Source organism: Octopus bimaculoides, chromosome 3 (genome assembly GCF_001194135.2).
Source record: "Octopus bimaculoides isolate UCB-OBI-ISO-001 chromosome 3, ASM119413v2, whole genome shotgun sequence".
NCBI lineage: Eukaryota > Metazoa > Mollusca > Cephalopoda > Octopoda > Octopodidae > Octopus > Octopus bimaculoides.
Genome location: NC_068983.1, coordinates 31,956,329 through 31,978,537, shown reverse-complemented (window position 1 = coordinate 31,978,537; position 22,209 = coordinate 31,956,329). Strand labels below are relative to the sequence as shown.

The 22,209-nt window shown below is 36.5% G+C and overlaps 2 protein-coding genes across 3 annotated transcripts in view; one reads left to right on the top strand and one right to left on the bottom strand.

The window, feature by feature from the left end:
* Positions 1–16,880, bottom strand: part of LOC106883253 (nudC domain-containing protein 3) — a 21,204-nt gene extending 4,324 nt beyond the window's left edge. Inside the window, exons 1-6 of one of the 2 annotated variants that reach the window (XM_014934189.2) lie at positions 16,705–16,880; positions 8,982–9,063; positions 5,819–5,909; positions 4,952–5,129; positions 4,210–4,312; positions 2,860–3,036 (exon numbers count right to left, since the gene is read on the bottom strand). In XM_014934189.2, the coding sequence (XP_014789675.1) occupies positions 2,860–3,036; positions 4,210–4,312; positions 4,952–5,129; positions 5,819–5,909; positions 8,982–9,063; positions 16,705–16,724 (651 nt within the window). In that variant the 5' untranslated portion in view covers positions 16,725–16,880. Of the gene's footprint in view, positions 1–2,859; positions 3,037–4,209; positions 4,313–4,951; positions 5,130–5,818; positions 5,910–8,981; positions 9,064–12,539; positions 12,690–16,704 lie in introns of those variants that run through there. The other variant, XM_014934188.2, reaches the window with a different exon arrangement.
* A 1,493-nt stretch (positions 16,881–18,373) lies between these two features.
* The window catches only part of LOC106883254 (actin-related protein 2/3 complex subunit 4), a 17,730-nt gene continuing 13,894 nt past the window's right edge, over positions 18,374–22,209 (top strand). The window contains exon 1 of the mRNA XM_014934190.2: positions 18,374–18,593. Coding sequence (XP_014789676.1) covers positions 18,591–18,593 — 3 coding nt within the window. The 5' untranslated portion in view covers positions 18,374–18,590. The remainder of the gene's footprint in view (positions 18,594–22,209) is intronic.

Sequence of the window (22,209 nt, the reverse complement as noted above, 5' to 3'; positions counted from 1 at the left end):
CATTTCGAGCGTGGCCGTTTTCGTGCGGGTGACACGTAAAAGCACCCACTACACTCTCTGAGTGGTTGGCGTTAGGAAGGGCATCCAGCTGTAGAAACTCTGCCAAATTAGACTGGAGCCTGGTGTTGCCATCCGGTTTCACCAGTCCTCAGTCAAATCGTCCGACCCATGCTAGCATGGAAAGCGGACGTTAAACGATGATGATGATGATGATGATGATGATGATTTATTATATTAGAAGTATACTAAATCCTATATTACTCAGTGAACTTTCTTAGTCATAAGCAAACAAAATATCATTTCTTTTGAGAATGCTCCACACAGCAGACTAGCAATTTATCCAAATGGTGGTTTATCTCTTGTCTATTTAATAGATTGAAATTAGAGTTAGACAGCAGCTCTTATGAAGCTTATGGGGTTCTTGGAAGCACTTATATTAAAAATGGCATGAAATATTAACATTAATTAGTTCCAGTTAGAGGAGTGTAGCCATGCAAGCACACCATCACTGATAATCAAACAAGCGATTTAGTGTAAACTGAAAGGAACCATTCAGGAAGACACAAAATGTTACATGTAATAAAGAAGCTCTCTTTCTCTCTCTCGATATATATATATATATATATATATATCTTTTATTTGTTTCAGTCATTTGACTGTGGCCATGCTGGAACACCGCCTTTAGTCGAGCACATCGACCCCCAGGACTTATTCTTTGTAAGCCTAGTAACTATTCTATCAGTATCTCGTGCCGAACCGCTAAGTGACGGGGACGTAAAAACATGAGCATCAGTTGTCAAGCAATGTTGGGGGGACAAACACAGACACACAAACATACACACACACACACACACATATATATATATATATATACGACAGACTTCTTTCAGTTTCTGTCTACCAAATCCACTCACAAGGCTTTGGTCGGCCCAAGGCTATAGTAGAAGACACTTGCCTAAGGTGCCACGCAGTGGGACTGAACCCGGAACCATGTGGTTGGTAAGCAAGCTACTTACCACACAGCTACTCCTGCACCTATATATTTAGATATTTATTATGGATATAAATATGGCTTTGAACCTCTACAGTCGCTTGACCTACAAGAAATAGCAGCCAAATTTCTATCCTTATTATTTTGAAAATTTAATTATAAAACAGCCAGGTGATGTAATCGATGTGTCCCTTCCCTAAAATTTTCGGGCTTTGTACCTATTGTAGAAAGGATTATTTGGTTAAAAAGAAAGAGGCATTGGATAATATAATCCTGAAGACATTATTTGAAAATAGGATGGGATGATCGCAGCTGGAATGCTTTGCCTATGTGTCCACTTATTTAGAGCATATCTGAAGTTAAACAACAACAATGTATAGAGCTAAACTGTTGGAAAGTAATGAAGGCAAATCATTAGAAAGATAGTAAAACAAAAATAAAAACTTCTCAGCCACAACACCTGTGCTCTGTGGTCAATAAATTAACTTTACTTGATAACCATTTTTTTTTTCTTATAGCAAAGGTCAAATAAATCACTATGCAATATATAGCTAGTGTGTATTATATTCACCATAGGAAAAATGACATTTAGAATTAATCCTGGTGCAATTTGTATAGAGTTATACAGAAGCATTTAATCCAGTCTTTCACTTCACCACATTAATAAGATTAACCATCATCATCATCATTTAATGTCCACTTTCCATGCTGGCAAGAACAGGGACCATACCAGGTGTTTTGGCTTGGTTTCTACAACTGGATGTCATTCCTAACACCAACCACTTTATGGTGAGTACTGGATGCTTTTTACATTGAACCATGGTTTTAGGGTATTAATTCTGCTGTGGTGGGCTGGTCTTCTTGAGTACAGCAAGGCACTATCCATCTCAGCCCTTATCATTTCCTTCGTAAGGCTCAGTGTTTTGAGATTGGTCTTCAATACTTCAACCCATGTCTCCCTGAGTCTCTCTCTCCCACAACTTCCCTCCACTTTAAGTGATCAATACTTCTTTCTGCAACTGTCCTCATCCATCTGCATCACATGACCAAACCATGCTGCATCTAATTCCTCTTATGCCTAATTTTTCACTCAGCACACTGACATTACACATCCAGCAGAGCATTCCAGCTTTGTTCCTCTCTAGTCTTTGCATGTCCTCTGCATTCAGGGCCCATATCTCAATACCATGTAGCTCACATACATACCTCATACAATCTTCTTTTCACTCAGACAGAGAGGGGAGGGGGCATTTGGTTGTCAACAGAGGTAAAAGCTCAGTGAACTTTCTCCAGTGATTTCTAGCTTTGCCTTAAACCCCCAAATTTGGTGGAAGAGGTACAATCAATTGCATCAACTAAAGTACTTCTCTGGAAGGAAGAAAGGTAAAGCTAACAGTACAAGGATGTGAACTCAGAATATGAAGGGAGATAATTAAAGACTGCAATGCATTTTGTCCAGCAAGTCTATTCATTCTGCCACTCATCATCATCATCATCATCACTCTTTATAATTGTTTCTAGTATAGGCACAAGGCCTGCAATTTGGAGTGGGAATTAGTCAATGCCATTGATCCAAATACTTGTTTAGCACTTTATTTCATCGACTATGACATTGATTTTAATTCAGAAGATAAAGAGCCAGAATAAATACTGCAAGACATTTTGTCCAACACTCATTTAATCCTACCAATCCACCATTTAGACTGCTCTCTTAATAATAATTTTTAATAAAAGTACAAGGTTAGGTGACAAAGACATTTTAATACTTGAAAGTTGCTTTTTGGCAGGACTTAAACCTAGAATGCAAATGGATGTGATTATTATCTTTCTGCTGCGTACTACAGTTCTAAATAGTAATGTATACTTACATGAACATGTTCTCCAGGAATCAAACTCCACATACATTCCTCTTTGTGGATCTCCCACATTAGATCGTCGTCTACTAGAGTATTTTCTTCTCCATTATCATCTTTGTACGAGATTTTGAGATGCTTTTTATTAAACACAACTTTCACTTGTTTCCCTTTAACTAAATCTTTTGGAACCTGAAATAAAAAGAACATCTTAAAATTAATTTCCCTTGCAACTTTATTTTTGTTTTAGGAGCTGGACTACTGAACACATGGTCATTAACTCAAATTTTATTGCAACTAATACTGCTATAAATCCTGCATTGTGCTTTTGATATCATTAGAACTGATTATTTCTGGTTGCTTGACAAACAATTGGTTCTCCAGTTAAGTAATTATCAGCAGAAAGGATATTCACTTGAAGAAATCATTGTTTCAACAGTATCCCACTGTCTAAAGTTGTGAATATCATTTCACAAATGCTGGCATAAAAAAATTAAATTAAAAAAAAAATAACCCTATCTGTAATTAGGTTACTATATTTTGTAATGATCATTTTATATTAAAATCAGAACCAACATAGCAGTGAATGTACTTATAAACTTCAAAAAATTATTTCTATGCTTACAAGATTTTCCTGTTTATAAATTTGTTTCCAACTAGAACTTTTAGTTTCCCCTTGTTTTTTTCTCTGACTAGGTAACCAAGTATCTCCTTTACATCAGCACACTTGTTTCTGGCCTTTCTTGTACCTTTCTCTCACTTCTCTCTCTCTCTCTGGGTAACTATGTACCATGGATCACCTCCTCTAATGCCCCCTCTGTTGTGGCAAGACACCTGCTTCTGTCTCTTTGTTACATTCTAACTTTTCATCCTCCAACACAAGTTCCCCTCCCCAAATGCCCTGCCTGTTTCATAATTCCTTGTCTTGTGAGTTACTTGGTTACCCCTGCCAGTGCTGGTGCCATACTAAAAGTATTCAGACCACACTGTAATGTGATTGGAGTTTGGAAGGGTATCCAGCTGTAAAAATCATGTCAAAACTAACTTCACCTGTGCTAGTGCCATATAAAAAACACCAAGTCCACTCTGCAGAGTGGTTGGTGTTAGGAAGGGCATCCAGCCATAAAATCCCTGCCAAAACAGACACAGTAGCCCAGGGTAGTTTTTCTACCTGGCTGGCTCCTGTCAACTGTCCTACCTATGCACGCATGGAAGATGGACATTAAACGATGATGATGATCTACATTTATATTTTCAAATTTATTAAAAAAATGAGAAGTTCAATATTGATGCTATTATTTGATGAACATGGGAAGTATAAATCAATGTCAAATATAATTTAGTTGCAAAAAAAGACTACTCTACCTTGACTCTCAAATCACAGTCAGTGATTGATTGTGACCATGAATAAGTATCTCGCTCAGCTCCATTGTAACATTCAGAATCTGCTTGATAGTTTGACGGTACACTGGAATAACAATCATAAGTTCAACAATCACTATATGCACAATATAATAAGACTAATAGTAGCAGTTATTCACTATCTTTAAAATATACTTTATATTGTGGCAGATCAGAATACTTATTTGCAAGGCAAAATGAACTTGATCTGTTTATATTTTACTGTTTCCTACCCACTATCACCATCCCCACACAGTAAATCAACTTCAGTCCAAGCTTGAAAAACACAACCATTACATTATACAGTTCTATATTTAAGAGATGAGGAATTATGGACATTATTTACATTCAACGGATATTTGTCCTCATCTTGTTTGTTGTTAACACGACGTTTCAGCTAATATACCCTCCAGCCAGCCTTCATCAGGTGTCTTGGAGAAATTTCGAACCTGGGTTCTCATTCCTAAGGTATTTTTCGATGTTGTTGTTGTTATTATTATTATTATTATTATTCAGGTCACTGCCTGGAATCGAACTCGGAATCTTGGGGTTAGTAGCCTGTGCTCTTAACCACTATGTCATATGCCCGTACAAATATCCGTCAATTGTAAAAAATGTACAACCATTACATGTTTAGAACAGTAATATGATTGGAAGAAATACATATATGAAGGAAAAATGTAGGAGAGGAAATGAAGAAACAAACTTAGAGTCATTCTTGCAGGAACTTTCTTCAGTTTTTTTCTCTTTTTCAGAAGTGCTTAGTTCTGATGATGTTTTGTGCTGTTTAGTCTGTTGTGAATTTGCTTCAGATTTTTGGCCCACAGTTATATTTGTTTTAGAAGATGCTTTCTTTGGACTTTCAGCTTTTGAGGTTCTTTTTTCTATCAAGAAGCAAAATAATAGCTTATCACCAACATCCAAGTTTATCTTTAATAGTATCAGCAAAAACAAGAATAATAAAAAGTTTCTCATGGAGAAAGTACATGACTTTAATTACCTTACCCTAACTTATCATTCTTTTATTAATGTTAAAGGCTTAAACTGTCAGAATTAACGTAAGATCCACAGTCATGTTTGGTCTAATTCATGCTAGCATGGAAGAAACATGTTAAACATTTAATAAACAGAAGAAAAACTTTAAAAAATTTCTACTTAAAATAGATTAAGAAATACTAGAATTATTTTCAAAATTAAATTACAAAATCTTACTTGTTAAAGCTATATCATTGTACTTCTTTATTAATAATAGTAAACTTAAAATTTCTCAGTCATATTCATTTGTCATTGACTATAATGCATTTTGTAATAATTTAAAATTGTGAATAATTTTCTGACCAAATTAATAATCACCATTATAATAGGTAGAATTGTTGAGTGGATCTGTCAATGTTAATTAGTAAATCTTATATGCATACTTAAATTTGGTCTTCCTTGTAGAGTATCAAGATGTTGACCAGATGGAAGAAGTGGAAGACACAAAAAAAAGAATGGAAGAAAAGAATATTACTATTGTCAACATCAGCAATAAACCAAATTATATAATTAATCTATCAGGAAGTAATAAACTAACCTTCACATTCCTGCTTCTTGATGTCAGCATCACTTTGAATCATCATTTTCTCTGGATCTTTCTTTGCCATGTCTTCAAACTGACGATATGACTAAAATAAAATGCAACACAGTGAATTCTCAAACTATTGAAATAAACAATGATTTCTTTCCAAATACAAAAAAAAAAAAAAGAAGCATTTTGTGTAAAGGTAAATACTGTCGATTGATTTAACTTCAATATATTATCAGTATTTTTAATGGCAGTGTCACAAAACAAGATAAGTGAGAGAGAAAGCAAAAAGTAAGCTTGAAATATTGAACTAGGTGTCATAAGATAAATAATTGAGCAATGTCCACCTTGGACTCATATAACATAATTTCTGTTCCAATGCAAATGTTTTCTGATGAATTTGAGCAGTTTAAGATGCTTGAATTTCACTTTACTTGGTTGTCAGATATTCTGAAAATGTTACTGTTGTGGACTAGTGTCTTATACATTTAGAATATATATTTTCCTTTCACTTACCTAGGCAAGTCCTTACAAGGTTGGTAGAAGCAGATTTTTTTTTTTAGGACAATCAAACTCAAAACATAAATATATATAGATGTTACTTAGAAAATTTTGAATAAAAAAAAGTGAGATAAGCTAAAACAGCAGCTAACTGGTGTTGAGGTAAAATCTAAATTTTACAATTTTCAAGGGATACTTAATTTATAGTAAAAAGTAGTAAATATTCTGTAATTTTCAAAACCATACAAACTAGACTAAATTTTATAGTAGATGACCCCCATCCCATCTCAATGGAAAACAATAACGGATAAAATATTTTTATTTAAATACATTAATGCATATTGGATAAAAGTCTTTTGGAGCCTGGTGCAGCTGCTAGATCTCCAGACCTCAGTCAAACTGTCCAACCCATGCCAGCATGGAAAACGGACATTAAACGATGATGATGATGATAGGGTCATCCCATAAATAATGCAGTTTTTTCAATTGCATGAACTAAAAGTCGGAGGGGGACAGGATAAACTACCTGCATCAACTTGCTATAAAAGCAGGTAGTAATTTTACCTTGTTCTTATTCTTAGTGCAAGCTTTGAAGAGTGCAGTTCGATTTTAACAGTTATTTTTTCAAAGCTATAATGGAAGTGACAAAGGAGCATATTTGGCATATTTTGCTTTATGAGTTCAATAAAGGCAACAATGCAACAGAAAGTTTGAGGGAATATTAATGCAGTATATGAGGATCAGACAATAAACCTAAGCCAGTGTCAACGGTAGTCCCAGAAATTATAGCCGGAAACTACAGCTTAGAAGACGAGCCTCGTCCTGGAAGATCTGAAGAGCTCAACGAGGATGTCTTGCAAACCCTGGTGGAACAAAATCCCATCGTAACTGTAGAGGAACTAGCAGAGAAGCTTGGATTTGGTCATTCAACCATCCATTGATACCTGCATGAAATCGGAAAAGTCAGCAAATTGGGTCAATGGGTTCCTCACAAACTTTCCAAGTCTAATCATGTGCAGAGAGTGAATGTGTGCTCTTCTTTGCTGTTACATCTCACAAAGGAGCCTTTTTTGGACTGAATAGTGACTGGTGTAAAGAAATGGGTTTTCTATAAAATGTCAAGTGCCAAAGACAGTGGGTAAGGAAAAGAGAAACACTGGCACCCCAGGCTAAAGAAGGTCTTCATCCACATAAGGTGTTCTTATCTGTTCAGTCTACGTTGAACTTTTAAACCCAAGCCAAATGATAACAAAGGAGATCTACTGCGAGCAGCTTGAGCAGCTTAAGTTAGTGCTTGAAGAAAAACGATCTTCTTCGGTTTCAAGATGAAAGGTATTCTTCCATCAGGATAATGCTTGGCCACATACGAGGATGACATTCCAAAAGCTGGAGCAGTTTGAATGGGAAATGATGCCCCACCCACCATATTAGCTGAATATTGCCCCATTTGATTATCATTTATTCCACAGTCTTCAAAATCATTTGGACGGAAAAAATATGAATTCTGTAGATGAGGTCAGAACAGTACTGGAGGAGTATTTTTCGTCATGAGCAAGTGAATTTTGGAAGAGGGGCCTTGCAAGTCTACCAGATAGATGGAAGAGCATTATAGAAAATGAAGGAGTGTATATTTTGTTTATCTTAATTTTTAAAAATGAAAGAAGTATAAAAAAAACTGCATTATTTATGAGATGACTCAATATTTTATAGCTTGTAACAATGAATTTTAAAGTAAGATAGTAAAATTAGTTGATAAATTGCAATAGGCCTAATACATTGACCAGTTTAATACTGTCATCTCATCTCTGACTGACTTTAGCAGAATTTACTATTTCAAAACTAAAATGAGGGTATAAAAATCTTGTATTTTGAGCACAATCTTGTATGGGGCAGAAGCATGGATGTCCTACTACAGACATAAAGAAACTTGAAACCTTTCACACGTACTGTCTGTGCAATATCTGCAACATAAAGTGGCAAGATAAGATATCAAATGTCAGAATCTTACAAAAATGTGATATCTCCAGTATGCAAAGCATACTGCTGATAATTCAGAGCAGATGGGTAGGACATATTGTTTGAATGAAAGACGACCGCCTTCTGAAAAGTCTTTCGCATGACCAAAAAGTAGAGGGACACTGCATTAAAGGACCCATCCTTAGATACAAGAATAAGTTGAAGCAATCACTAAAGTCTCTACATCTTGGGAAAGTCATTGCCCAGATCGATCTGCATGGCATAAAATGTGTCATGATGCATCCAAACAATCAACAGACACATTTGTCCAATCCCAGGCAAAATCAAAATCATCAGTGGCTCCAGTATGACTTCATAGTAAAATCCATATCTGTACTCAAATTACATTCACACATCCATTGCAAATAGATGCAACCTCTTTTATTCTTTTTATTTTTGTAGTTGTTTTTTCTTTGTCTCACGTTTTTTCTTTTTAAAATCGTCTCCTTCAAACACTCATACATTCAAATCAATATGAGTGACCATCATCATTATGCTTGTTTTTCAATTCTCCTACTAATGATACACAATTTATTATTCACTTCTTTACACTTTTAAAGGTTAACAGTTCTGTGAATAATTACCTTCTGAAAGAGCTAAAACCCTTTCATTTGCAACTGTAAAGGCTTTAGAAGTTGACATTGCATTCACTTACTTTGAGTAATATGTTTAATGCCATTCCAGGAGGAAATCCTTTAGTGTCATTTTTATCTCTGAGTAGATGGTAAAAGTCAGTTCTGTAAAAAAAAAAAAAGCAAAACAAAATAGTATTATCTTGGAGAAAATATAGTCAATATGATAATGTTGGTAGTTTCTATCACTCATCTGTCATATAACTCTTTCTAGGACTTCTGACTTCCCAACTCAAACATGAAACTTATATTATCACAAGAAATACATAAGAATTTAAAGTTTCCAGACTAATGACTTCACCTTCTGCATTTTTTTATGTTCATCATTAACCCTAACCTTTAGCTACCCTATTCTTATATGTCTATAAGCTAAGTTTGAACTCAAAGACTTTATTTCTAACAAACAATTTAAGCATTCTTAACTCCTTTGCCCCTGTATAGTAAATGTTACACCATTTTAACATGAAAATAAAATTTTATTACAATCCTAATACCAAACAATATCAATTAAGATTTCTAACTATCTCTTACAACATAAATAAAAATACTTTAATATATCCTTAGATAACACCAAGTCATATTTATCAACTAATTCTAGCATGAAACCTACATATCACTTAGCAAGGCAAACTCATAGATCCATTGTTTACAAAACTGTGTTCCCAAAGGATCTATCCTAACCTTCTCACCATCTCTTTCATACTTATAAGTTCAATACAATAATACAGTAATATAATAAACTGTTATTGAGTAGTAAAATGCAAATACACTCGAGTATATTCCAAACATAATTACCACAGAGCAATTTGAATACTTAATGATGATTCATTTTGCTTTTAATGCCATGAAAATAAACTAAATTATTCAACTAAACCATGGTGATGTCAAAAAAAAAATAAATAAATAAAATAGCAGTGCATAAGCAACATAGTATAAGTGTGCTGACAGACAAACTAGGCATAAGACGAATCAGATGTAGTGTACAAGAAAGAAGACTGTACTAGTATGGATATGCGATTGCAGACAGATGAGGACTACTGTATAAAGAAATTTACATGATAATGATCATCATCATTATCGTTCAACGTCCGTTTTCCATACTGGCATGGGTTGGACGTTTCAACTGGGGTCTGTGAAGCCAGGAGGCTGCACCAGGCCCCAATCTGATCTGGCAGTGTTTCTACAGCTGGATGCCCTTCCAAACACCAACCACTCCAAGAGTGTATCAGTCATTAAATATGATTGGAGCTTTTATATGAGAGAGATCCAGGAATGCATGGGATGAAGTGGTGAAGGCTGACTGCAGGATCCTTAACCTCATGGAGGAGACGACAAAGGATAAAGATGTCTGGTGAAATGTGGTCCTTGAGAAGACCCATCCATCATGGCAAAACTAACTTCTAGAAGTACAGTGGGTGCATGTTACATAGGTGCACAATGAACACCTCAGACACCTTACCCAGTATCTCCCTCACATTCCTCCCACCCCTCATTATAGCACTCTTTTATCCATTAATACTGACTTCTACCACCACACATTACATTGATCTAATCTATCCCCTCACTAGATCCCTGTATTCTATCCTTGTGCACTCTCTCTCCTCCTTTCCTTTAGCTTAGCCAAATACTTCAGCTCTGTTCTTTTTCCCCATGTCAACTGTTTCATCATTACTATCCTGTTACTGCTCTCTTCTTGCATCCCTCTACCTCTCCACTTCGGGCATAATTGGCAATCCCCAACCCTGTATCCACCCTTCTACCCTGCCCAATCCTTACAGATGTTGCCTACTTCTCATTTCCCATAACTCTTCCTCCACCATACACTTTTGCAAACCCTAAGCCACACCTAATTTCTCCGTCCCTACTCACCTCATACCTAAAAGATGCTACCTGGATACCTCATCACCACTATTTATCTCTTCACAGCTACTACTGATTCATTTCTTACTCTCCCCTAAGTGAGAGTAGCCATGCAGCTCTCCTACAAGAACCTCTCAGTCCAACTCCCTTCTTTCATACCTTAACCCTTACCTGCTAGCATAAAGCTCCTCCCTTCAGCTTTCATACATTTGCAAGCTACATGGCAACCTCCTTGTTGTCAAAGGCATAAGAAAGGCACCTAAGGCATCCAACCATACAGTCAGATGCCCTTCCTAATACCAACCATTTTACAGTGTACTGGATGCATTTCATTGTGTCCCCAGCTATGGAGATGCTGCCTTGTTCATTGCAAAACTAAATATAAAATCCTTTATCTATGTTGTCTTCATTCATTCATGGCAAACTCATGTAAAAACCTGTGTGTGGCATTCCAGCAGTTTGGTCATAATTTTACTGGATGAAACTTAATCATAGGTTTGATTCAGTAAACCTATGATTAGGTTTACTGTATCCCACTTATATATATATTTCAGACATAGTCCATCTAGAACTACATTATTCAATGTGCTCGCACATCACCTACTACCTTGGTAAAAAAAAAAAAAAGAAGACAATATTGTTACTATTAAAACACTTGATATAGATCTACTTGATCAGAGTTGGTAGTCTGGGGTTAAAAATCAACAAGATCACAGAACCAGCCTGGAGGTTATGTGGACAATGAATGGATATAAAAAAAAAGTCATTATGAAAAAAACACACCAGGTACATGAAAACTTAATAGCAAAATTGATGCTAGCATACTTCATGTAGTGTAACAAATCCTTATGCCACTCAGTATTCATTCACGAAAAACTTATCTCTCTATAACCATTCTAGTAAGCTCTTGCAGTTACAGTTGGTCTGATAAGATCTAATAATTCTGAAATATGTCGTCACTAAACTGCCTCCCAGCCTCTTTTTCCGTTTTTGACCAGAATTAGTCATTTAGCTAATGAATGTTCTCATCACCAATTAACTAAATATTTTTACGACTATATTTTACTACATCAAGTATGCTAGCGCTCGCTTCACCATTTGATCTCTTAAAGTCACCGATTTAAGAGATGAGAGAATTTGACACTCATGTTTTCTTCAAGAAATATGAGCGGCGGAAGTGAAATGAATGAATGAAACGAATCGAACTGTGAACACTAGTAGCTGTAAACCTGTAGACCTTAATCAAGCGGACAAAATATATAATCTAATGTATACATCATTAATTAAATCCATGTACAAACATGTGTGCGTACGTTGTTATTGTCATTTAGCCACATCCAAGCAAACTTGTGAGCAAAGGATTACAAAAATAAACAAATTTGGGAGAAAATGAGGGAGGGGGGTCGGAAGTCTTTCCGCAGAAATAATCAGGACAATATATTTCTAATAAAAAGAAATTATGTGGTCAAATTGGAGTGAACAGTGGTAAATTTTATCCTAAACCTCCTTATCACTCGAAAACAAAAGGAACATAGTTGACTGTATATCATATAGACAGTTTATACATTAAAAAAATGCTATTTTCCTGAAAGTTCTTTCTCACATTTGACAATAAAAGACGTCATCAACGCAGTACTATGTATGAAAGTAGAAATCAATAAAGCATTTAAAGAATTAATTTTTCGGTAAATAAAAGGACAGGTTAGAAATTTGCTTTTTACCTTCGATATAGAAATCCCATGATAACATCTAAAAATGAGCCCAATTGTCCCTCTTGTTGCAAGATGCCCATAAGGGAATGGTCGTACTTCGCGTCCATAATGATACAAGTGGGTATAATGGAGAAAAAAAAAAAGCTGAGTGACTTCCCTTGTATTTAGAATTCTCTAATTTCCAAGAATCACAGATTCTGGAAGGTATTCTAATGATAGAAAGTCGATGTAAATAATTAAGCTAATGTGTTTTCACACTATATAACCTTTTTCTAAATAGGCATCTTATGCTCATTATATTAAATATGCTAATTTTATATTAATTCTTGTTATTCCTGTATACAGCTTCCCCGAATAATTAATCCCAGTAATTCGGAATTTTTAATATGCTAATTATATTACACCTGTTCTCGTATGATATTGTATATGTATAGTGAGAATTTACAAGAATATTGTATATGTATAGTGAGAATTTACAAGAAAACAAAAGCCGAAGACGGGTGTGTAAACAACGAACAGATGAATTAGTTTAACGCTCGGGAAGTGAGAAAGTCTTTTACGTTTCGAGCCTACGCTCTTCGACAGAAAGGAACACAGAAATAAACAGGGAGAGAAAATAGAAAAAGGTTTAGTGGCTAGCGATCTATCATTGTATATGTATATATTTTTAATGATTTTATCTAAACTGCTGATCTCGCGGTGAAACTGTTGATAGGCAGCGAGCTGGCAGAAACGTTAGCACGCCGGGCGAAATGCTTCGTGGTATAACGGCTCTGTGAATACGGTTGTGTTACTCTGTGAAAACTGTCTCGGTAAATAATTGTGATTTTTGTGGAATTATTACGGTTACATTTCACGTGAGCTACTGCATTTCCCCCCCAGCTATGGCAAATAGTAGTGTCTCCAGTATGGAGAGCTACGCCAAGGCCACTGCGGTGAGGAAGCCAGTGCCGCTAGAAACCAAGTTAATCAAATTGGATATGGAGGAGGTGACCAGAAGCAGGAATTTGATAGAAGTTGAGGGAGACTCATACAAATTGTGTCCCCCAAAAGAGACTAAAGAAGAAAAAATTCTGAGGACAGTTGTGTATCGTACACAGGCTGTCGAAACCTCTAAAATTAAAATGGTAACGGAAGAGGAAATCGAGGAGTGCCTGGGTGAAATTGTCAATGAAGCCACGTACATCAACAGAGGAAGAAAGTTCGGTACGGTTGAGGTGAGGTTCGCCACTATAGAAGAGGCAATCAAGCATGCAACCAACATTTTAAGAAGTGAATAAATAACATTGCTACCAAGTTATAGAGGAAGAAGAAGTGTGAAAATACGTATTCCCAGAGTTACACCAGAAATTAAACCAGAGTGGCTGGTCGCAACAGTGCTGGCTGCAACCAAGGAGGAGCCGGAATTGGGACTAGTAGCAAAATCAAAAGTGCACAAATGGTGGGGATTTGGACTCGAAATGTGGCTTTTTGCCACATTCGAGGACATAGAAAGAATTCCCTATCAGATAGAAGTGGAGGATGAGAGAACATTAAATGTTGTCGTCGAGGGAAGGAAACCAAATTGCTACATATGCGAAGAAAGAGGTCACATGAAGACCAAATGCCCCCTATATGAGTTCACACAGCCACAGCAAGAGAAAGCACAAACAGAGGAGGAAAGAATTGTAGACCACACTGAGGAAATAAAAGAGAGACAGAAGTGTGAAACAGAAAACAAGGGATAAGAACGAAAATGGAGCTACTAACCCTAAAAAGCGAACGAAAAATAAGTCAAAGGAACGGTCAACAGAAAACAAAAAAGAGATTTTTAAAAAAGCCGAATCTAATAATGTACAAGAAGAGGAGGAGAGAACGGATAAAGATGTGAAATACAAGGGAGTTTTGATAAAGTACGAGAATTGCGAGCAGATGGAGAGAAAAGTCGAGAAGTTGGAGGAAACAATAACAGTGAAAATGCCAGAGAAATGCATTTTGATACAAGAGAGAAACTTCTGGGAGTACATAAAAGAACTTGGTGAAAATTTAATAACGAAACGGGTATGGTTGGTGGAGACACCATCCCCTAGAACTGATTATTTGCAGTTAAGGACGGAAGTAACAATGATTAATGGAAGTAAGGTAATGCGATTGTTTGAATTTTTTGAGTTACAAAACCGTTAAAATGTTTACATGACGTTGAACGTAAAAGTGAAAAACTGGATAAATGTAACCACCCGACTTTGTGGATCGAGTGGACATTACGCCTCATTTTTTTCATTCTTGCATATTATCATTTTATTTTAATTACCCCGATTTTATGTTTGCGTTTTGTACTGTCTTTATGTTTTGTGATGTCTTAAAATTTCTTTGTATAGCCCTTTATGGATAATAAAGAAATCGGTATTTCGTCTGCCGTTACGTTCTGAGTTCAAATTCCGCCGAGGTCGACTTTGCCTTTCATCCTTTCGGGGTCAATAAATTAAGTACCAGTTACGCACTGGGTCGATGTAATCGATTAATCCCTTTGTCTGTCCTTGTTTGCCCCTTGTGGGCAATAAAGAAATAAGAAACTGTTGATCTCGCCCTGATCGCAGCATCCAGGATGTGAGAAGCAAAGGAGTCGCTAACTGTGACATCCCAGACAAGGCATCTGGAGGGAATGTTTGCCTGGGCCAAGCTTCTCTTGAGCATCAGGTTCAACTTCGTATGACGCACGAAGTAACCAGCATTCAAGCGGCAAGAAAGGTATTGGTGGCCTGTGGAGTCGAGGAGCTTTCCACAACGACAGATCAAACCCATGCATACGTCAGCTCCCACTCTGAAGGCAATGGGGACACGAAGTTCGTCCAAGCTGAGTAGGTCACCAACATTATCCACAGAGATAGTATCAATCAAGTCACCTCAGTATTTGGCGCTAGCAGACAGTAAGCGGCACCTTGAAAACTGGTCCGACTGGATGTAGAGGGAGTCAAAGGTGGCCTTTGAAATTATGTTGTCCAAAGCTCTCTGACTCTGACAGTCCTCCACCTCCTCAGGAGCAGACAATCCCAATTCCCTCCAATGTTGGAGAGCTTCATCCAAATCCTTGTTGGAACTGGTCCATGTTGGAGAGGAGAGGATGTTGCTCACTAGGGTGGAGCAGGTGTGGGTGGAAGAAGGGAAGCAAGTGAGAGCGAGGGACGAACACTTACGAAGACCAAGATCTCCAAATCGATTGGGCAATGCAGCCTAGTCGCAGGACGTTGGAGAGTCTGACATTGACTAAGCATTAGATTGTCGAAGCGTTGGAGGCGCGATGGGAATCAGTAAGATGAGCTGACTCTGAGCAAATGTAGAAACTTTGGGATCGAGAGGTAATTCATAAGTATGAAAAAACCTTGATGGGGTTCGATAGCTTCAATATTTTTCAGCAATTGCTCAAAGGAAGCCAACTTCGACTGGAAGGCAAGGTCAGTGATTGAGGCTCCTAGGAAGTACCAAGCCGATCGGGGAGGGACTGCAATGGAAGGGAAGGACTCTGCAAAAAGGTCAATAGTTGGTTGGTGTTGAGAAGCCGGGTGGTTGAGGATCCAGAGCTCATATTTGGAGCTATTTACTTGGAGACCCCAAGTTGTAGCGAAAGAGTGAGTAGAAGTAAATTTTTAGCGAGTTTAGCCTGAAAAACTTGGCTTTTTTTAAATATATAAATAAAAAATTTCACCCAATATCCCGATTCGGAGGTGATAAGATAACGTTGACTGACATAGTAGTGGTTTATTTCTGATAAATAATTTTTCGGTAAAAGAGAAATGGTGAGTAAATAAAGTTTGAGGACGACCAACTTTGTCTTCAATTACCTTCTTTAACTGCTCACCTCAAATGACTTCTCTGAAAAACAAATATCCCATCCCTCATCTTTATTGTTCAGGCTATACTTGACATTCCAAATTCTTCCTCGAAGTGAGTGTTTATGCTTACGTGAAATCCACTCACATTACTTAGATATCAACAACTAAAACTCTCAGAATGGATACAAATGCTTGGTTTTACGATTTCTAATTATTTCACATGGCAACTCTACATATTGCTATAAAATTACATGCAGAAGACAATGCTTCTTTAGGCTTACAAAGTACATCAGCCTTGGACTGTTAGTAAGGACCCCGCATTAATTCAGCTCACATCCCTAGAACATTGCTGTTGCTATACTCACACAAACATGCAAAACTGCATTCAGTCGAATTCTTTCGGTTAATTGGTATAAATTCACCATCTCTCCATTTTTAAGTCCGTTGTTTTCTCTCCCTCTTCTGCTTCCAGCAGAACAGTCTCTGAAATGTTATATAAATATCCACTTCACCCAGACCGTATTTTCTCCACTACAGTTCTCTTCAAGACGATGCAGAAAATTCTTTAAAGACTAGTAGGCATGTGGAAAATTGTTTTCATATATAACATATAAACATGTACATCTTTTAGAACATTGTCATTTTATAAGATTTTGCTGGCAAATTTTAAAATTAACATAAACATTTATTTATATGAAAGAAAATTACCGGAGAACTTTCATCTAATACTTCCAAATCTGTTAAAACAGTATTGAAACCATTTATGGGGAATTTTTTTTATCATAGCAACTGGTCGCACACCACAAGGTTTAACGGAACCTACTAAAGCAAGCCAGCACGCTCGCAGCATTACCACGGGCATCACCTGACACTTCGGTGACAAGAATTTCGCGGTTAGTGGCCCAGTCCCTCCGAACGTCTCAAACGCCACAGATTGGAAGAGACAGTTCACTGTCAGATATCGATACTTCAGGGTTTTCTTCTGTTCGGCTTCGGAAGCAATGATCCTCTCATTAACTGCAGTATCCACGATGCAAAAGACTGTGATGTCTCAAATGAGGCCCCTACCGTTAACCCAGAGACAGAGTAAGACCATCTGGTCTCTTTCCATTACTTCTAGATAACTCCGACGGCTGATTCCAGAACTGAGGGGATATTAATCCGTGCCAGGGCTCGCTTAATGGTGAGGTTTAAGCTCGGTGTGACGGGCGAAGTGACCAGCATTTAGGCGGCAAGACAGACCGTGAATACTTGTAGGGTCGAGGAGCCTGCTACAGCGGCATCTCAGTCTCCTATAGACATCAGCTCCCACTCTGAGCGCGATGGAGATGCGGAGTTCATCTAAACTGAGCAGACCTCCGATGTTGGCCACAGGCAGGGCATCAATCCAGTCCCGAGAATTTTGCACTAGCTGAAAGTTAGCGATACCTAGAAAATTGATCAGATTGATCAAGGAAAGAGTTGAAAGTGGCACCTGAATGCAGATTGTCCCATACTCTGTTTCCGTCTATCCTCCACTGTAACCGGAACTGATAACCCAACTCTCTCCACAGCATTCAAACTGCACAGTTAAGAGGCGGAAAGGTCTGCAAAAGTTATAAATACAACTGAACGGACAAACTCATAGATAAAAATTGTGGGTGTTTATCTGTCACTCACGTTTCATTGAGTCTCTGAAGAAGACAGTAATTCTACATATTTCAGTTTTCTATGTATAGTTTCTAAGAAAATGAATTGCAATAGATTAGCGTTCTGTCAGAAACAAGATGAAGCGAATATTTTCGTGTTATTTACTTAATGAAACAAAACATTTTGAATCCTTGATAGATGAAGAGAAAAGTGTTGGATTAGCTCTCGTCTAACATCCGTTTATCTTCTAAAAAGAATATGAACATCTTAAGTAGCAATTAACACCGGTTAGGATGGACACTAACGACAGGTCTCTTACAGAGTAACTTCCCTTGAGTAAATCCGAGAGAGCGAGACTCGCGTAGAATCTCGTGATTTGCCTCTATTTGAATAAAATGGGAGGGGATTAGAGAAAGAGAGAGAGAGAATGATTGTAGTAGTGTTAATTCTTTCTATCTAATCATAGAAAAATAAAGAGAGAAAGAGAATAGATACACATTTAGATAGAGAGAGGGAAAGAGATAGATACACATTTAGATAGAGAGAGAGAGAGATAGAAACACAGTTACATAGAGGAAGAGAGAAGTGAAGGATTGGTGTGTAAATTACAACTGCCCACACCATGGTGAGTAAACTTATTCCGTTATCCCAATTAATAGCAAAAGGAATACAGTGACATTACACAATAACATGTATATTCGTCTTATAAGGTTTTAGTATTCCTAAAACCGTGAAAAAAAATCAAAGCAAAAAAAGATGACAGAAGGACAAAAATGTAGTTTTTTAATTGTCATTGTGTGTCCATCGTTCTTAGAACTTGCTCAAATGTTCAAAAGCACATTTTTGTCACGCGATCTCGGCGAGTTTGGCTTTCACACTTAACCTTTCTTTCCCCACTTTTTAAGATCTATCCTTTTATTGTTATTGACCAATCCCGGATCTGTTATGTAGTGTCTGTCTAAATTTCGTTAACAATGGTTCTTTTTACTAAATAAACAAAATATGATGGCACTAATTAACTTTCAGTTATTTTTTTCCTATTACTACATAGTCTTCTGAAACACTATTTAAGAATCTGAAATTGCTCCTTCACTCTTCTGTCTCTGAACACATATATATTACACATATTTGTATGGCAACTCTACATATTGCTATAAAATTACATGCAGAAGACAATTCTTCTAGATGTATTTTATTTATATACACACATACCTTTCAAAATACTTATAATTTGTGTTTAAAAAGATGTGTGTGTATGTGTTTGAGATCTAACTTCATTGCTCTGTTTTTGCTTTAGAGAGGAAAACCCAATTCAACTCTTCTAATTTTAATTGGTCTTTTGGCTAATTGCCTGTCATTTTTGTTAGTATTATTGGTGATGTTTTGCATTTTGATCTTAAAATATTACTTTTGATATTATAGAAGTGGATACATTTTTCTCTTATTTCCACATCATATTTTATTTTTAATATACTAACACTGAACTTCATAGCTCTTTATTCTTTGTCTGAATAGTTTTGTAAATGAATGCGGCTGTTTTCTACTAGACAGATATTACTATGACATGCCATATGAATCTATCTAGTCAGACCACGCCCTCTTCCTTTTTAATACAAAGAAGTTTTTATATAATCTATTTTTAATGAAAAGAGTGAAATTATGTCGGTTTTTAAGCTTAATTTTGGTTTATTATTTTTTGTTAATTTAGAAAAGAGTCGAGAATTAGAATGCAGATAAAACAATGGGTGTTAAATCTAACTTAAGTTGGTTTATTTTTAATTTTAAAATTTCACCATACTGTTGAAATTAAAATACTTAATTATATTAGAAAACTTCAGTGCGGTTGTTATTCAATGTGTATAGCAGGTAGTTTACTAGGTTTTTCTTTGTACTGTTGAGTCATCTGAGATAAGTTGTATGCGTCAACTGTAAAAAAAAAAAAAAACGCAACAAAAGTTTGAAAGAAAACAAATACAGCTATAATGTCTACTTGGGAAGAAAATTCCAACATTCTTTGATTTTTAGAGTAGGTCTGAATATAATTTCTTATAACTGTTCCAAAATTTCATAACCGAATAAGATGATAATGTAGAGGCTCCAGAAATATTTTATAATTGATTGTAACTGAGAGAGAGAGAGAGTAAAGTATAAGACAGTGACTTCATCCCACCTCTCTAAATAGCTGAAAACAACTAAAATAACAACCTGTATTGTCTTTTTTTCGTTAAGTTGTTTAGCGCCAAGTCGGCCTTGATGAAGCAAACCTGTGATCATTTCAGTCGTAACCATCCCATTTTTTTTTCTAGACAGCAAATTCCGGTTATGTAAGGTATCGCTTTATTTTGAGGCAGTTGGGTGTTAGTCTAGGGAAACTTGGCTGCTATGTCTAGCACATGGAGACTCCCTCGTTTCCTATTCTTCATACTGTAATCTGAACTGGTAGTATCTATTTTCAGCATGTTAGTTTTTGTTGATTACCAACGTATCTGAAAGCTTGTTAGATTTTCCTTATAACCTTTTTTTCTTCTTGCTCTAATTTTTATCTGAGTTCGCATAAAATTATTCTACTTTGTCTTTTGAATGTCACCCTAATGTTTCAACATTTTTTTGCATGAAAACAGGCGACCGCAGTACACGGCTAGTAATTTATTTTATCTAATCCGGAAGCATTTTGTTCGGTTATCCTCTGGTTCTGTCACCCACCAACCATGATTTCTTGCATAGGCACAAGGTCGCACAATTTGTAATACAGATTGTATCTAGTAAAATCGACACACAATGCATGGTCCAGCACATATAGAAGTTTTGGTTTGTTGTAGACTTTATATTCCACAAAGCAAATTAAAAACCTTGTTAGGAAGCCGTATTATATTTATTGATTTCAAAATTGGTTCTAAGTTTGATAAAGCATCAATATATGTGGAATGAGATAACAGAACTGTTTACTTAGAGGTTATTTTCTGTTTCTGCGGTCCGACAATGGTTGGGTCCAAAGAATACCGGATTTAAGACAGCCGACTTGTAGTGAACAACTGATTATATAGGTAACACTCTTCGAGTGGAATTTTATTCTATCGTCTCTGGAAGTATGACAGGTAAAGTCGATCACAGCGGGAATTTAACTCGCGTGATTAAAATATTTCAAGGGTTTTGACGGACGTTCTACAGTGGTTTCAAATTTTGGCACAAAGCCAGCAATTTCGGGAGAGAGCCTAAGTCGATTACATCGATTCTAGAGCTCAACTACTAATTTTTATCGACCCCGAAAAGATGAAAGGTGAAGTCGACCCCATCGGAATTTGAACTCAAAGCGTACATACGGACGAAATGCCGTTAAGCAAATAAAATTGACTTTAGTAATTTTATTGAACTTAGGGACAACCAAGGATAAAATACCACTAGGTATTTTTATCCATTGTTCTTAGTAATACTCGTTGAAGCTAGACATTTGGAGGAAGCATTAGTCGATTATTGTACTTAATTGGTATTTTATCTTATCGATCCCAAGAAGATGAAAGGCAGAGTTGACTTTGGTGGGATTTAACTAACTATTAAAGAGCTGCAAAGCATTTTGTTCGACGCTCTGATGATTAACCAATCGATCACCAATCATAATGATAATGGTTTCACATTTTGGCTGAAAGCCAGCAATTTCAAGTGAGAGGGGTAAGTCGATTACATCGGTCTTAGTGACCAACTGGTACTTAATTTATCGACCCCGTAAGGATGAAAGGCAAAGTCGACCTCGGTGGAATTTGAACTCAGATGAATCCAATGCCACTGAGCATTTTGTCTGGCGTGCTAACGGCTCTGCCAGCTCGCCACCTTCACCATTATCGTAATAGTATAATAGTTTCAAATTTTGGCACAAGGCAAGCAATTTCTGGGGCTGGGGTAAGTCGATTACATTGACCTTGGTACTCAACTGGTACTTTTTTCTTCGACTCCGTAAGGATGAAAGGTAAAGTCAGCAAATGTAACTAGCTACTGTTAGGTACTTGGTCCGGATCTTGTTCAAAACCGGGGCACCAGTTTTCATTTATGTTTTATGTAGTGTTTTTGGTACCGAAAGACTTTCAAACTTCGTATACTTATCTATTTTGTGTTATAGAACAGAAAAAAATTTTTGTATTCGAATTAATTTCATGTAAAAAATTGTCTTATTTCGATAATTTCAACCAATCACTGACAAGTATTCAGCTGTTTATACTTACTCCTTTGGCAATTTAAGCGGTGTAAAG